We start from the raw sequence: 18,189 nt of genomic DNA, 5'->3' as shown, positions 1-18,189 counted from the left end.
AATCTCACTAATTAGTGTAAATGTATATTTTGCAGGTTCAACTTGACTTCTACGGATTCGTCGCCTGGTCCCTCGTGCAGCGCTTCACCCTGCCGCTCTGCATCTTCCACCGCTTCCACTCCGCCGTCACCCTCGCCGAGATCTGGAAGACCAGCTACAAGGCGCGCCTGGAGTGAATCGTCTGATGACACTCAATGAATACCCTTACCTAGTCCATTGAAGGCTCACAGAAGCCGAAGAGTTACAAAACACACTTACTCAATCCTAAGGGTCTAACAACTTTGTCCTAAAAATGGGACAGCAACTTCAGCAACTTGTAGTTAGATACAAACAATGTGTTGCTCATTATATAAATGATTTCGTAATGCAGCGGATAATTCACGGTCCTGTGACGAATTTAGTAATTTGATACGGATATACTTGTCTACCTACTTGCAATGAAAAGGGTGATGATGTGAAAGCTTACTGTCTCGATACTTTAATTCATTTTCATATGACTATCTAACACATTCCGTACTTTTAATACTTTTTTATAGTTCGCTTGTTTGCGCGCAAGTCTGAAACGGAAAGGTGGAACAAAAATCAATCTTACCCATCTTATTTATACCTACCTAGTTATTTTATTCTAATAATAAATTTTACTTATCAATCATTACCAACTTCGATAATGACTTTAACGACTTTGCCTACGCAATCTATCAATTTCCTAACTCAGTTATTTGAGTTATCATTTAGTTGTTATTCAAATAAGTACGAAATATCGAAAAAGATAATAAATTTCATTACTAACGTTGTGAAAAGTCCCTCCTTTGTTATTTTTTTTTAATTCATAAATTGTGTACATGATTTAGAAAATAAGGCTCAATTTAAAATATTTTGATCTTGGACTGTCTTTACAATTTATTCAGGTACAAAAGTACCTAGAGCTCAAGAAAAGTTCTGAAAATTACGTAACTTATAATAAATTTATGAAATATAGCTACCAATAAATATCCCAGTAGGTATTCCACGAAGGAAACTGTTGTAAATCAGACAAGTACCTAAACAATCTAAATATAAAATCAATGTTACTTATTTGTATTATCAGAAAGGTTCATATTTTTTAATGTTATTTTAGGAGTGGTTATTGACTTAGCGTCGATGATGGTCCAATTTTTAAATATCAGATGGATAAATATGTCTGCAAATAGGTTTATCCATTCCGAGAAATCGCGCAAAAGTTTTGAAAATTTTGCGAATATTTTCACAGAATGAAGATGAATTTCCTGTTAACTTATTTAACATTTTTGAAAGATAATTTATTTAATTTACCAACTGCATGTTCTGCATAATGCTTAGCAGTATTCTTCGTAACATTCTTAGAGATAAACCTAACGTTAGAAATTGATGTAGGTACTTATTAAGATTTCAGAAGTTTATATAAAACAATTTCAAATACATTTAAGCCGTAGATTTACAATTTGATAAACATAACTAAAAGTATTTAATATTTACTTAAGAAGTAGTTCCAGTGTTATTCAGAGAAAACTCTAAAAAATGTACTTAGAGCAATTTGTGTGTAAGTATACCTGATGTATGCCTGATATGTCTGCATTCATATTTCAGTTTATTAATTTCCTCCTTCGTTTCTTCTGTGCACAATATAACAAGCATTTTAAGAAACGTCACGTAAAAGGATCAATGGCTAAATCTTAACACGGCTTGTATGGACCATATGAGTTAATGAATTGGTTTGAGGGTAAAGTACTATACATACGTACTTATATAAAAGTTTATTCCAAACGATAATCGTGCAATAAAATGTAGGCTGTTTGATCCTGGGGGCACAAAGTGTTCAATATTGTGCCATTTTCATGTCAGAGCGGTGTACCTAAGTATAAATTTCGTTGCAAGGAGTAAATAGAGGGTACAGGTTGGTGTTACAGGCTGAAAAACCTTCGTTTCTGTAAAATCCAATCGATAATAGTTATTTAAAAGCTTTCGAAGTTACAAAGGTAATTTGAGATATACGATATATCATTTTGATGTTACAGATTTGTAATATATTATACTTAGCTGATATTATTTATTAATAATTTATAGTTATTGATAATGGTAACATTAGCACTTTATTAACAGTAGGGAGAAAATGTAAAATTACATTGCGTGCTTAAATTGTGGGACTTTGAGTGAATGCGAATTGTATTTTGACTGGTTTTAATATTTTTAGAGCTAAAATATCGTAAAGTATTAAGATTATGCGAGTAAAGTCAAACCGAGGGAGAAAGTAGAACGTAAAGTCATTGTATTAAGGCTTAGGATAAATCCAGGAAAGCGTTTCTATGTTTGGCTTGTTTAATCACTGCCGATAATTTTAACAACCGTAAATAATAAATAATACCTAAGTCCTTTGATAATCCTATACTATTTCTACTTATCAAACTTGTTCAATTTTGTAGGTGATGTTTAATGTACCTAATATTTTGAACAGATGTACCGAAATTTGTAACATTAGGTTATATAAAATTTATCAGTAACTATTATAATTATACCTTACTTAAAATGGATGATCACTCAGTGTTATCTGTTACTTATACAAACCAAAAATAAAGTTCGGAAATTCTACATTAAACTATGTAATTAATATAAATGTCTATTTGAATAAATCAGATAATATATGTGATTGTTAGTTTCATTTTAGATACATAGGTACTTATCCACAAAGGTTTCGGCTTAGTCTACCCTTTTTGCAACACCCTGTATAGTATATAGGTACTCAGTAGGGTTTCGTTCCCGTGTACCCGGGAATTCCCGTTCCCGGGAATTCCCGGGAAATTTGTCCTTCCCGAAACCGGGAAAAAAATTGCATTCCCGGGAATTCCCGGGTTGGATTTTTAATCGATTCTATGCTATATTTTTATCTTTATTTATCTGTTTCTCCTACCTTAAACCAAAAAAATGATCGGCAGGCTGGTCGTCTACGATCAGAAACTCGGTTTTTTGTAAATTATTGGAAAATCATACGTGTTATTGTTTTCGCGCAGCTGCATTGCAAAGATAAATGACTCATCTAAATCACCTTGTTTCACCTCTTCCTGATTCAATATTTTCATCTTTATTTATCTGTTGGTCCTACCGCCTACCTAAAACCAAACAATTGATCGGCTTTTACATATGTGACCAAAGAGTATGTAAAAGCTAACGCTAGTGTGACGCCTGTCAAATTTTTTTACCTGCACGCCTGCAATCCATCCATTATTTTGATTTTTGTATTGATATTGTATTGTATTGTATTTATTCAGTAACAATTTACATTGTATTTGAAATTTAATATTAAATCTAAATCTTAAAATTAAACATTCTATTACAAATCAATTACATATTCACATATCAAATAAAAACATAATTAACTATTACTTACATCACATTAAAATTGAATTAAAAATTATGAAATGGAAATATTAAATTAGAGAAAAAAAATTAAATATTATTTGATAATTCATACCAGAGGACACTTTTTATTTATTCGAGGATACAAATATTTTGTTGCGGTCGATCTATTTATTTGGTGATACAAGTTGATGACAAAAACAAACTTTGCTGGCAAGAAATATAGTTCCCATTTACAATTAAGAAAAACAAATGATTTGGCATGTAAAACAAATCATTATAATTTTGGTTGTTAATTTATTTAACTGTTGCTTTTTTCTACCTATACATGTGATAAAAGTATTTGTGATTTAATTTTAAGTGTTTTAATAGACTTTTAACACCCGAAAATAACAAAACTAAGCATTAAAAATAAATTCCCGTTTCCCGGGAATTCCCGGGAAATCTTGAAAAAAATTCCCGTTTCCCGGGAACAGAAAAAGGTCGGGAAAAACGAAACCCTGGTACTCAGGGACTTAACTATCACCATCAACATCTACAGTCTATAGCATTCCACTGCTGGACGTAGGCCTCTCCCAAAGCACGCCACTGGATGCGATCTATAGCTTTCCGCATCCAATCATAACCAGCCACCTTTCGCAAGTCACCCCATCTATCTGGAGGGCGTCCCACACTCCCACACTACGTTTGCTTAGTCGCGGCCTCCACTCCAGAACACGCTTACCGCTTACCCCATCGGTAATGTATAAATTTTCCGTCGTATCCGCGGAACGTGGAGGATTTACCCGCCGAGTTTAAAAATCATCGAACGTGATTCGAATACTTATTCGACAGTTTGAAAATAATAGTTATCATCAAGAGCATGAGTGGTGACTGGTGATAATTCTAATGCACAACGTGAAGATTGAGTTACTTTCCTAATTACCTAAAAAACCGGCCAAGTGCGAGTCGGGCTCGCGCACAAAGGGTTCCGTAGCAGCAAATATAATATTACAGTTAAATCAACCTATCTCAAAAACTATAAGAGATACTTTGATCAAACCAAAAATCGTTGAAAGAGTTAATTAGCATGCATCACCTCTATTTTTTTTAGAATTTTATACCCCGTAGTTATAAAAATAGAGGGGGGGGGACATACTTTTTACGACTTTGAGAGCTGATATCTCAAAAACCGTTCACTTTAAGAAAAATGTTTTTTAGAAAACTTTATATCATTTTAAAAGACCTTTCCATTGATACCCCACACGGGTATGTACATCGAAAAAAAAATTTCATCCCTCAGTTACATGTATGGGGGGCCCCACCCCCAATTCTTTTTTTTACTATTTAGTGTCATATTTTTGTAGCGGTTCATACAACACATATTCCCATCAAATTTCATCACTGTAGTACTTATAGTTTCCGAGTAAATCGGCTGTGACAGACGGACAGACGGACAGACGGACAGACGGACATGACGAAACTATAAGGGTTCCGTTTTTGCCATTTTGGCTACGGAACCCTAAAAGTACCTAGGTAGGTACTAAGAAAGTAAGAAAACTCATGCATTTCAATAAATAGCATCCTACTTATCCCACCCTAAAGGGTGAGAACCTCAAAAACCTACTCAGTAAATAAATAAATTAAGTACCTAGATAGGTAGGTAAGTAGTTAGTCGAACGGAACGCTTGGTTCACTAAATTCCACCACCACGACCCTGTGCTGTGTTACCTAACACTAAACTTATTTAGTGTTGTCGTCATATTTTTAAGTTTCCCATAGTTAACAATTAGCAATTTAGGTAAGAACTTATGAATTTTATTATTATTAACTATTTGAGTAGGTACCTAAGTAATACTTATTTACTATTATTTACTTTGGCACCTACCTGGCAAGCATGGCACCGCAAATAGCAGCTTTAAGGCAGTCTAGCTGGTTCTTAATAGGTCCTATATTAGATTCGTAGTTAATATCGGACCCTAGTCTAGTAGGTAGTAGCGAAGTAGGTAGGTAGGTACATTCAGGTTTAAGTCCCTTTTATTTTCCTTTGTTCCGTTTTATTTTAACCTTCTCGTTAGAGACGGTTCTCTCTACTTATGTAGTTACTCTTGTGTATGTTCCTTTAAGTTTAACAGTTAACTGCTGCTACATTTTAATCATTATATCGAGGTTTTAGGAATTTGTGTCAAAATTCCACAGACCTTAAAATTCAAGTTCAAATGACAATAATATTGTCACCTCCATCTGTCACTGTCAGTGTCAACAATCTGTCACTGTCAGTGTCAATCTAGTCAAATCAATTCACAAAAATCAAGAAATCCAAAATGTGTGGATTGATTTTATTAGTGGTACCGATGAGTAATTGAAATGAATTTACGAGGAAACCGATTAAAAATACCGCGTGCATTCCCAGATATAAAGTTAAATTGCTGCTGTAGTTAAGCTTCCAAAAGGATCTTCACTAACATGAAGGTGCATTTGGCATTATTGTTTTTATTTTTCAACTGTGTGCGGACAACGGAGAATGTTTTCGGGATATTCCCGGACCAAGTGAGTGAGCAGGGCTTGTCGAACAGTCGGTTCGCCTTTGACCCGTGGAGACACAACAGCTTAAGTTTGAGCAAGCGCGATGTGGTACCGCAAGTCGGGCAAACCGAGGGTGGGCCAGTGAAGCAAGACCCTGGCCTTCCACAGGCACCGCCAGTCAAACCGATAGCCTCAGAGGCCAACAAGACAGCTGAGAACCTGGACCCAGTTGCTCAAAAAGGTGTGTAATGCTTATTTTCCCCCTAACTGAAATGGCATCGAATACAACAGTATTTGTTTTAAATTTCACCTTTAACATGTAATAACCATGCTGTGTTTTCCAGTTTCAGTGCTTCCTGTAGCTAACAGCAGCTCTACAACAATTGCTCCAGCAGTGAATGTAACAAGTGCTCCGGTAGCTACTGTTGTGAATACAACAGCATCAACCACCAAAGAGGCACCCTCTCAGCTGGACCTCAACAACCCTGGAGTCCTGAAACGAGGGTTGATAGTGTTTGGAGGGTTTGCCCTGTTAGCGGTGGCATATTATGTGTTCTTCAGGTAAATTGTCTTGACTGTCTAGCTATTTTAAAGCAGGTGATGATAGAATTAGATATTAGGGAGCACTCATAGCATTAAATAGTTGCAAATACATTTACAATTTTAGTATCACTCATAATAATATTAGGTAGGTAACACACATGGTATCTTAGATAAGCTACTGTTTACATTACTGAAAAACTTTTATCATTAATATTTATTGCAAGTAGATTATATTGTGTCAATTGGGTCTGTTTTCCAGGCTACACACTTTAATTAATAGTGATGAACTGAGCTCAATAAATTAGAAGTATGATCACATTCATGTGAATTGATGCCAAATGGGTAGTACAATGAGTTGCCTTCATGGGATGTTTTGTAATGTCAGATAACTACATACATACATACATGAGACTAAATTTAAATTATCTACCATCCTTTAGTACATAGTAAGGTCACAAGCAAAGGTCAGATCCAAATCCTAGTCTTCCAGGGCCATGACAATACTGAGATTTGTGCCCATTTAAACCCAGTCCTGTAGCATTATACTCTAGTTTCTTGTTAACTTTAATGTTTAATTATTTTTTTTGTTTTCAGTCTATATTACATTTGTTATATTTGTAGTTGAGTTAACCATATTAAAGTTGTTCTACTCTTTAATTCCAGGAGAAATCATGGAAAGTCCAGTTCAAACAATGCACACAACCCACCAGACCAGAACCAGTTCCGCTATGGAGTCCTCCCATCAGGCGATCAGAGGGACAACCTCGAGTTGTCTCGGATACCACTAACCATGGACTCTGACGAAGATGATGATGAAGACCTTGAGATTTTTGACCTGGGACAGAAAAAAAAGTCTCTGTCTTATGTAAACCTGCAGCCGAGCTTCGAAGACATCAATATAGCAAGCAGTCACGGGTCTGACGGCAAAGCTGACCATGACAACTTACTACTGGATATCGACACCAACGACCACTTGATCAACTGGTCGCAGAACAGTCATCACGATTCGAATTTTGACACAAATTTCGATAGCAATTTTGGCACAACCATAGACCTCAATACGGATACAAATGCGGATTAGTGTTGACTGTTATAGAAATAATTGAGTTCAAATAATGCAAAGTGTTGCGTGTGGATGTGATCGCTGATCAGTCATGAGTTTGTTATTACAAACTTTGTTCGAGTGTTGATTTTAATCAGCGAAGCTAAAATAGGATGAAGGTCATTCCAACCATCTGCTTGTGATTCATAACCCAGTTGAATTGAATACATGTGTGTTGAGTGTAATGTTCAGTTTCACAAGCTTTGGTGAACAGACTGTATGCATTTATGCAGTAATATACAAGGTTTTTTTTATTTAGTCCGTACTTAAAATGCCATTATAATATTTAATTTATAACTAATATCTACTTAGTTATTACTTATTTTACAATCCACTGCTGTACTATAATGTCTCCATTGCAAACAAAATTTTGGACTTTTTAACTATAATGTTGTGATCTTACTATTATGTTGTAATGTAGTCATACAGGGGTTTATTTACAGTGTATGTAGTGTTCCATTCAAAATCTATGGACCAAAACATCTGAAATAACATTTATAAATTGCATTTTGTTTCTTTTATTTTACTATTCCGTAGAGCAATGCAAACAATTTTCAGTCTTCGGATGTTTGCTCATTTGTATGCCACTGTTGCTCATAATAGTTATTATAGTAACAGTTGTTCTTCAATAAATATTGTTATGGATATAAAAACACATTTGGAGGAAGAAATTATTATTCACATACTTATTGAAGTATTTCCTCTTATTTTGCTTAAATATCATACTGCTAATCCCATGTATAGAGTATTTTTCTATGTAGGTACTCTTCATTGAGTGTCTTTCGGTTTCTATCTATTATAATATACATACACATTTATAATTTGTAAACACATCACAATTTCAGATTATTGAAGTTTTTGACTCTTCATAGTGACGAAATATTTAAATATAGGGCCTAAATTCTAATGACATAACTCTGGTATAGATAGGTAAATAAGGTTTTACTTTTAACTATGGTCCGACTATTTTGTGCTCGATAATTCTGCAGGGGCAGGTTGGGGCAAGGACGAGGTTCTTCATTGTAAATAGTAACTGTGGTCAAACTCACCAACTGCCTATTCATTTATTCAAACCTTCATAAGTAGCTGTACAGGTTGTACACCCTTGTAACTTTTCTCAGTGCATGAAAGGTAATGGAGTTTGTGAGTTTGACAAAATACAAAAGTGTAAGTAGTAAGTATACAAAAGCTACGTCTGCACCACCTAATCTGGAACATAGTAACACTGTGTACTGATAAACCAAGTCGCTAGCGTAATTCGATAGCAATTAGTATGACATCTTTATCAGCGCCTCTATTGGTAACGTTAGAAACTAATAAAACGCATACAAATTCCAGAGACTTGCCTATCGAATTACTATCGACTTATGTCGACAACAGTCGTGACTACCTCTGAAAATATGTAAGTACTTACCAATGTACCTAAGTAGTTACCCACTCGGTAGGTACTTACCAGGTTCTTAACCAACTGAACTTATATTTAATTAACGCTTTTAAATGTTTGAATTGCAGAGTTAAAATTGGTCGTTTCAGAATGCTGAAATATTTTTATACTTATAATTATTTAGTTAACGTGATTTATAATTAGTGGCAAATGTTTAAAAAGGGATAAGCAATGTTGTCTGTGATCATTTCTAACTCCTTCGACTTCTTTCAGAACCTACACATTCTTATATAGGTGGGTTTCTATTGCTTCTGTTAAAAACAGTATATTTACTATTTAAGTACCTAGCTAGGTACTATTGTAATGTCGGAAGTATATGCCTATTGTTGATTTTGCTTACGTAACTAATAAATAAAGTATTTTTTCAAAATAATACCAACATGTTGTATTTTATTTTAATCTATCTGCTTTGCATAATATTATGGGCAAGAAGACAAAAGCCATGGCCAATTCTCAGGGCCTCAAGTCTGCTAAGGAATGGCGGCCCAATGCTGTGTCGTCTGAATAGTTCCCCGACTTTAGGTATCCGTTTTCTCTTGGTTAGTGAGTCCCAGTAGTGCAATATGAAACACTTAACACTTATTACTGTTTATTAACGTTAGTTCTTTAAAAAATATGCAATAAATACTTCCTAAAACGCAGATAATTAATACCTACGGTGCGAAACCCATGCTGCCGACACTCAACTGTGCCGCCATTACTTAACAGACTTGGGGCCCAGGTATATAGCTCCCACCTCAAAATCGGTAGGAAACTCGAATTCTCGAAAGGGATTCCTTACGTCTATCTTGGACAAACAGTCCAACTATACCTACATTGTAAGTAATACGTAATATGTAGCATGGGCTCTAGGACCTCTTACATCTTATTATGAACTAGGTCCGTTGCTCTACGACAATTAGATATCTAGGTATTTATAAATAACAAGATACTTACACAATAAAATATCGATTAGTACGTTAATTGGTCAGAAAACTATAGAATGTGGCCCCAATAGAAAGTTTTTCCAATCTTTGTGGGACCAATCGCCAACAACAAGCGATGTTAGTAATAAAAAGGATTTGAGAAAACGTCTGGCGACCGACCGCAAGTTTGCTCTATTTACGTCGGCTTTTAACTTCTATATTAACCTAGAATTGTATAGGGAAGATATTGATAGGTAAATAGTAATTAATTATTTGGTACCTACGCCATGCGCCAGTCTCAATAATAGATTTTTTAAAGACTGGGTACCACTACCTAAACCCAATACCTAACCCTTTTTTTATAATATCTTTCGCGGGTCCCCACTATACAGGCATTTAACCTAGTGTGGAGACCACTGTAAATAGGAGTTGTAATCTATTTTTAATAAATAAATTCTGAATCTGTAAACACCCACTCGGCAATCACAGCACTGTCTCGGTTGAATGTAATTTTACTGTCTCGCCACCACTCTACTCAGTATGGGAGACCGGGGACAAAAGTAACAGCGGGTAGAAAGTAACAAAGACTCTGTGGACTTCCCCAATAGCCTTAACGTCCCAAGCGCCAGCTGGTAGTCAGCAGCATGCGATGCCCCCCTCGCACATAATATCATTTTCCGCGCCCGTGCCGCGGTGCAAGGTTGTTTTAGTGAGCATTTCGTGATTTTACACACCAAAAGTAAGTTTTTTGGAGTTAATTCATTTAGTGTTTACGTAGAATTAAGATGCCAAGAACCATATGACTATTTTTTCATTGATTCATTATAAGATTGTCTGTAGCATGTTATTAATTGTTTTCGAATAGCACGTGCTGTTTTAAAGTTATGTCGCCTGATATTTCAAAAATGGGGATGGAAACAAAAGTAACAGCGCGCGGCAGGACAAAAGTAACGAATTACTTACGTAAGTTTGCATGTCACATTATAAATTTTTATTTTTTGTTGTTTTGATTAGATATTTGTGTCATAATATTGTATATTATGGCACAAATAAAACAACCTCCTATCGGTTAGTCAGTTTAAATGATGGATCTCATTTACAGTTTATATTAAGAAGTTTTTTTTAGTTTTGTCAATAAGTCATAAGTTTTTTTTAGTCTTGACAGTTTTTTAAGAAGTTTTCTTAACTAAATAATTTGATTGTTTTTTTTGTTCTTTCCTTTGATTCGTATTTATAATATTGGGCAGAATTTATGCGTTGTTACTTTCGACCCATGCCTTGTTACTTTCGTCCTGACCATGGGGTCGAAAGTAACGATTTCCCTTTTTTTTGAGGCTTTAGAAATGCTAAAATTCGTGATGCATTAAGTAAAGTAATAATGGATATTTGTAGACTATATACGAAAGTTTTATGTGACTATATTTATTTTATCGTAAATGTTATTAATAACGAGAAATCAGACTGAAGCTACAAACTGTTACTTTTGTCCCCGGTCTCCCCTAGGTGTAATCAGCAGGGTATACCTAGGAGATTTAATAACTTGTTTACATTTAATTAGCTCTTAGGTGGTACTTAGGTAAACTGAACTTAGTTAAATGACGTAGGTATTAGGTACAGTTGTCCAAAACGGGGTCTCCCCGGTGTGGCACTTGCGGTGCTGGAAGAGACCACTGTAACTTCTGTAGGGAACTAACACCCTGTATCTGCAGCACTCGTGCTCCAAAATTGATAATGCGCATAGAAATCTTTGACAGATCGGTTGTTTTCGATTTATGTGACACATGATATTGAGTCCTATTTATTTCGAACAAGGTGCAAAATGCAAGTGTTTTTTTAAGGCTCTTACGATTTAATGATTCGGGTGTGAAGATCCGCATGAGCATTATTAATTTTGGACAACTGCAAGTAGGTAACTTATTATGGTTCTTGTACCCACATAGGATTATACGGATTATACCAACGAAAATTATTAGTATCAGTAATAATAAATTAAGTAGGTAACTACCTATAATGTTTCTAATATTATAAAACAATTAATACCGATAGGACAGAATCAACTGATTCGAAGTGGAACATACCGAGACAAACTTCGACTATTATGATGGACAAAAATACTTGGTGGAACTTTCCAAGTTTGGAACTAACGGTCCTCCTTATTGCCTTAGTTGGGCAATATTTTGCCGCGGGCATCCGGCATTCCACTTTTTTGTAAAAATAATAATATTGGAGCAGAGTTTCAAGTGTTTTCAATATCAATCTGTGAGTTTCCAGACGGTCGCCTAGTCAAATGTGGCTGAAACTTTCACGAAGGTAACTAGTTAGGTTGAATGACAATTTTTTTTACCTTTTTTTTCCAGTAGTACCTACCTACATATATTATATCGCTAGTGTAAACATTTAAATATGCTCAAAATGTATATGTCGCAGGCATCTGGTTTAATCTCCTGTTTGATTGAACCGCTAGCCCGTTCATTGGATGACGCTACTCAGTTGTATGACTAAAGAACAACTCGTCAAGTGGTTGACTGTAACGTCCAACGTCTTGACTGAACGTTATTCAGCGAAGTCGTTAAATGGGATATAGTATAGCAACTTTGTAATGTCTGGTTAGGATGAACATGACCAGACAAGAGTCAACAAAAAGACTATGTCGTCGCAGTCGTAGAACAACGACGGATCTGCAAAACAGCAACTTTACAGGAGAGCCAGTTAAAGTTTTTAAACAACGTTTTGTTCGATAAAATGAAAACGGCTGAAGCAATTCATTTGAAATTTGGTCACATTATTATACGAATGGACTTTTACAATATAGCCTATATAATTTGTAGTGTTGCCACGAATAGTGAGTTGGCCGAATACCGAATACCGAATATTCGGCGACACTGCCGGCCGAAGCGCCGAATATTCGGCGCTACCTGTTTTTTTTGTTCGTGGAACTTCTTTGAAGAAGTCGCTACAGATTATATGAGAAATGCTAATTATTAGGAGGCAGAATGCTGTGGCAAAGATGTTGAATTTTTATTTGATAATAGTTCGCCTAGATCGAATGGCCGATCCTTACAAGTGGTGGTCATCAAACAAAAAACAATACCCGAACCTTTTGAAATTTGCAAAAACTTATTTATTTATTTATTTAATAACTTAAAACCTATCATTACAGCTACTCCAATGCGATAGGCAAGCAAACAGTTTTATCTTTCTTCTTCACCTGGAAGTAGCGTTTATAGTTAGAGGTTATTTTCTGAGGGTGGTTACAATGAAAAGCGCAATCGTGGGCTACCAAAAAATGCTGAAATGCTCGTTTTTATCCAGCACAACTTACTACTGATTAATTTTAAGTACTAAAATGTTTTGATTTGGAAATAAATACACAATTTTGATTAAAATAACAAGTCATTTTTTACATGATTTACTATTCGGTATTCGGCCCGAATAGTACGCACTATTCGGCCGAATACCGAATACTGAAAAAACTGGCCGAATAGGCCGAATACCGAATAGTTGCCGAATATTCGTGGCATCTCTAATAATTTGTCTGTAATAAGTCTAGATTTCCTGAAAAATCAGATGGGTCATTGTTCTATGTATCCTACTATGTCGCGTTATATGATACGTCGTTTTTTTACGGACTTTTATTGCGTATCTAATGGCGTATTATACTTTTCGTCGTTGTTTAAGGGAATATATGGAAAAATTCAAAGACGGATCTTTAAAAAAACAATTTAGGAGGGTGCTGATTGCGCTATATTATTTTTTGTTTAGGTCCTAATTTTTTTTACAAAATATAATTATATTATAAAATGTTTTTTAAGACCCCATTGTGTCCCAGCATCAGTCAATAATCATCCAATGCTAAACATAGGCCTCTCCCAAGGAACGCCACAACACTCGGTCCTCGGCCTTCCTCATCCAGCCACTACTGGCTACCATCCTACGGTTGTCCTTGTTTGTGAGTCGAGAATTCGTCGACCTCAACGGTTATCGGTTCTTCGGCAGATATAGCTAGCCCACTGCAACTTCAGCTTGCATATTTTGACAGCTATGTCGGTAACCTAAGTCCTCTGACGGATACCCTCATTTCTGATACGATCCATCAGAGAAACCCCAAGCATAGCACGCTGAGTGACTTTAAATCGGTGGACCAGTACTACTGTCAGTGCCCACCTATCTGCCACCATACGTCATCACTAGCGAGATGCACTGGTTGAAGAAGACTTTTGTCTTCAGGCTCTGATGATAAAAGTCTTCTTCTCTGATCAGGGATGGCCGAGGAGATTATGTGACGGAGTTCCCCAACTCAATTGTGACCCACTGCTGGGCAAAGGTCTCTTCCTGGGTCTTCCAGCTATACCTGTCCATGGCCTCCTCATTCCAGTTCCTACTAAACACGTCTAGGTCATCCCGTCATCTACTTCTGGGTCTGCCCCTGTGTCGGCGGCCGTTATCGGCTACCCATTTGGTGGCATTTTTACCCAAATTATCCGGCTGCATACGACAGACGTGCGCCGCCCAGCCTCACTTCAGTTTGGCGGTCTTAGCACCCACGACGTTAGCTGAGCTGTTTATGTAGATAGTACCAACGAGTTCGACGATGTAGGTTGGATGAATTTTGTGGTGTTAAGGGCGGAAAGTATTGCTTGGTGGTAGATACTGTCAAAACCTTTGGTATAGTCAATAAATGCAAGGTAAAGTGGTGTGTTAAGCTCAATGAACTTTTCAATAATCTGATTGAGCGTGTATATATGGTTCGCGGTAGAATAACTAGGTCGGAAACTGGCTTGTTCTAGTGGTTGATGTTAGTTCACCAGAGAACGGATGCGATTGTGAATTATTTATACATGTGTGATGTCAAGCTAACGGGTCTATAGTTTCCGAGGTAGAATTTCTCACCCTTTTTATAGAGAAGAAAGTATAATGTGAGAATTACAGTATTTACGGGGAATTATTCCTGAAATTAATACATGAATGAAGTGGGGTCACCTATTTTTAAGAGAGAAACCCCCAGCATCTACCGAACGCCGGCGACCGTGAAACAGGCGACGAAAATGACAACCACCAAGCAGTTCGAGATGATCCCCATATAGCCACGGACAAGATGATACCAATCACCTTAATTATTTACTGCCCACAATCAGCAAATTCAGCTGCCCGATCACGTTGACTCTCCGGCGATGCCATACACCCCTAGAAACAGAGAATTTACTGATTGCGGGCAGCCAATGAAGGAAACTGCCGTCATCCCATCCGCAGCCATGCAAGGATCCTCCCAAACCGCCCGGCGACGGTCACTATCCCCAGCCGCTTGACAATCACCAGCACTCGGTTGATGCTAGGACTTTCCATTTGCAGTTGATTTAACGGTAGCTGTTAATACAGAAATTTTATGTTTGATAAGGATTCTGCGACTGACTTGGTTTGTATTGGTAACTCATGCAAATGGCTGGAAAAACATAATTCCAAACCTACCCGCATGGTACCGTGCTCCCATCGTCACCTGCCTCTGGCGGTAGAGGTGATGAACAAAAAAAGTACTTACATAATTTAACATTGTTTTTTAGCAAATAGTTTTAAAAACATAATAAATTAGCAAAAATATCCTGAAAAATCATAAATTTATTAATTTTCCATCGAAAATATGAAATATTATGAAAGAACAACGACGTATCCATAAATAATCCCAAAGAATAACGACGGTTATCTACACACGTCTACCACTTATCCATAGAACAATGACGGTTTATACAAAACACCTATAGTTAGGTCATAGAACATAGTCGCATTTGAAATACCGTCACTAAATTCAACAAACAAACAATATTGCTTTTTTTAAATACCATACCTAATTATAACTAACTTCTCAATGATTTTAGCGAAAACTAGAGTTTTTATTTTATTAAAACAAAGTCCCAAGAATAACGACGGATTTAAGAGACCGTCTTTGTTCTATGAGAGAAATATAAAAAAAATATTTACTTGGAAAACAGAACTTTTTAAATAATAATTATAGCAAAAAAAACATTTTAAGTACTCATTACGTGATCCATGTGCTCCTACATAGAACACTGACAGAAGGAACAAACCGTCGCGCGGTAGCGGGTCGCGGGGGGTGGGGGTCACCGCTGAACATCGACGGGACGTCGCAAGCGTCTATGTACTACGCGAAAAAATCAAAACCGTCAGTGTTCAACTCTGTATTTCACTTATTATGTAGTCTGAGCCTATCTGAAACCTAGTTAAACATTGTGAGATATGGCGTTTCGACTTTCTCCGTGTTCGGCATCATAAGGGTCACAGTGACAGTTAAATAAAGTCCATTTTTCTCTCCACCTTTAATTTGCAAGGTGCGGGTGCCTATATAAATAGAGTGAGTCGCCCGCGCGCCTCAGTTGGTTTTTGATTTTTGAAGTGAACACTTCGGCAAAATGGCTCAATGTAGCCACGGTTCTCGTTGACTTCGCTCCGACGGGGAAAAATATAATATTGAATTTGCGGAGTCCTCGCTGCCGGGAGCTGTAGCGTGATGCGGACCAGGCGGCGCGGGGCCTGCCGGTTGCTGCGCACGCAGCCATTGCTGAGGATTTCGCAACGAAGGTTTGAGTTGATAAGCCGTGAGTAAAATGCTATTATTTACTGCTTTTAAAAGCTCAACCACTGGTCATAATGCTCCGGCGCTTGGGGTTTTTATCCCACGCAGTAGGGTCCGATTCAATAGTCGTGGTGATGATTGATCACATATTCCGGTCCTACTAGTGGCGCTTGAGCTAGATACTTACATTAATGACCGCTTTAAGTAAAGCATATGTTAATTTTATACAGGAAAAATAATAAAAATATATTTTTCTACCCTCAATTTCTAATATTTTTAGAAAACAGTTGATAAAAACTTTGCTATTAAAATAATGCACTTGATTATAGCTTATGTAGGGCTTTACAAACCGGAGCTTTCCAGGACCGTCATAGGATTTTTTACAGGAAGCACGTGGCTCCGAGTTTCAGTATGTTGGGACATTGTGGCATGTGCGGCGAGTAATGTGATCCGCCGGTACCTACCCGCTGAGGGTAGGCAGGCCGATTCGGTGAAATTGAAGTTTCGTGTAACCTGCACCCGGCCCTGTGCTCCTGCGCTGGCCGCCGTCTCGTGGCACCTGCATCGCAGCGTACACCCGGCCCTGCGCTCCTGCCCTGGCCACCGGTTCGTGCCACCTGCATCGCAGCATATACCCGGCCCTGTGCTCCTGCGCTGGCCGCCGTCTCGTGCCACCTGCATCGCAGCGTACACCCGGTCCTGGCCCTGGCCACCGGTTTGTGGTACCTGCATCGCTACATAGACCCAGCCATGCACTCCTGCCCTGGCGGCTGTACACCCGGTCCTGGCCCTGGCCACCGTTTTGTGCCACCTGCATCGCAGCGTACACCCGGTCCTGGCCCTGGCCACCGGTTTGTGCTACCTGCATCGCTGCATAGACGCAGCCATGCACTCCTGCCCTGGCGGCTGTGTTGTCCCACCTGCATCGCTGCGCACAACTGGCCTGTTCTGGTTGCCAGATCCAAACGCCCCCTGTCTGGGAAGAGATTTTATGCTCAGCGGAACCGCCTGCACTATTGCTAGCACGGTCATCATCATCATCAGCCATCATTATGAGTGACTTATTTAGAAGGTATCGAGGAACGTGCGCTATTCATCAGTGATTTTGGCATATGCAGACGAACGTTTACTGCCAAGGTTGGTCATGTTAGCCATACAAGGGCACACCAACGAAGCCTGAGTAACCACCTGCAGTCGCCGTAGCCGCATCGGCATGGATGACAACAAATCGGGTAACGTGCACCGCTTCTAAAAGTGTTATAGCACTTCAATTTGATGCCTCCGCTGAGGTAGGGTATTCTATTAAAGCAGCTTTCTTCTGAACTGCCCAAAGTGACCTGTAGACTGCTCCTGGGGATAGTTGTGCAATCAATTTTTCATTTCGATGTCTCTGATTAAGAAACTGTCTAATGCAGCTTTTGTTCTAAACTGCCTAAAGATCATTGGACTGCTCATGGGAATGGTGACGCACGGTAAGTACAGGAGCGTTACTCTATACTGATGAGAAACGAACGAACGAGAGCTGTCGTGCAATCGGTACGTTTAATACATACAAACAGATAGAGCGGCTCGCGCCGCAGTGCACTGAAAGTTCGTTTTTCGTCATATAAAGTGACCCCCCAGACACTATCTTAAGTGTCATGACACATTGGCAGATTCCAGCTTTGAGTCTTTTCTTTTCTCGGCTGTGAGCAAAGTGAATCCCACCGGCGAGTGTTCAACCTGAAAGCACTGA

At 37.9% G+C, this 18,189-nt stretch overlaps 2 protein-coding genes across 14 annotated transcripts in view; both read left to right on the top strand.

The window, feature by feature from the left end:
• LOC105398226 (proton channel OtopLc) overlaps positions 1-2,662 on the top strand; it is a 35,705-nt gene extending 33,043 nt beyond the window's left edge. For all 13 annotated transcript variants that reach the window (XM_038111926.2, XM_038111928.2, XM_048624904.1 and 10 more), the window contains one exon: positions 36-2,662. In XM_038111926.2, coding sequence (XP_037967854.2) covers positions 36-176 — 141 coding nt within the window. In that variant the 3' untranslated portion in view covers positions 177-2,662. The remainder of the gene's footprint in view (positions 1-35) is intronic.
• A 2,960-nt stretch (positions 2,663-5,622) lies between these two features.
• Positions 5,623-9,342, top strand: LOC105397347. Its single transcript, XM_011569361.3, has 3 exons — positions 5,623-6,115; positions 6,219-6,435; positions 7,081-9,342. The coding sequence occupies exons 1-3, from the start codon at positions 5,815-5,817 to the stop codon at positions 7,496-7,498; spliced, it is 936 nt and encodes a 311-aa protein (XP_011567663.3). The 5' UTR covers positions 5,623-5,814; the 3' UTR covers positions 7,499-9,342.
• The last annotated feature ends 8,847 nt before the right edge of the window (positions 9,343-18,189 follow it).

Source organism: Plutella xylostella, chromosome 13, assembly GCF_932276165.1.
Source record: "Plutella xylostella chromosome 13, ilPluXylo3.1, whole genome shotgun sequence".
NCBI lineage: Eukaryota > Metazoa > Arthropoda > Insecta > Lepidoptera > Plutellidae > Plutella > Plutella xylostella.
This window is presented reverse-complemented; position numbering and strand designations above follow the sequence as displayed.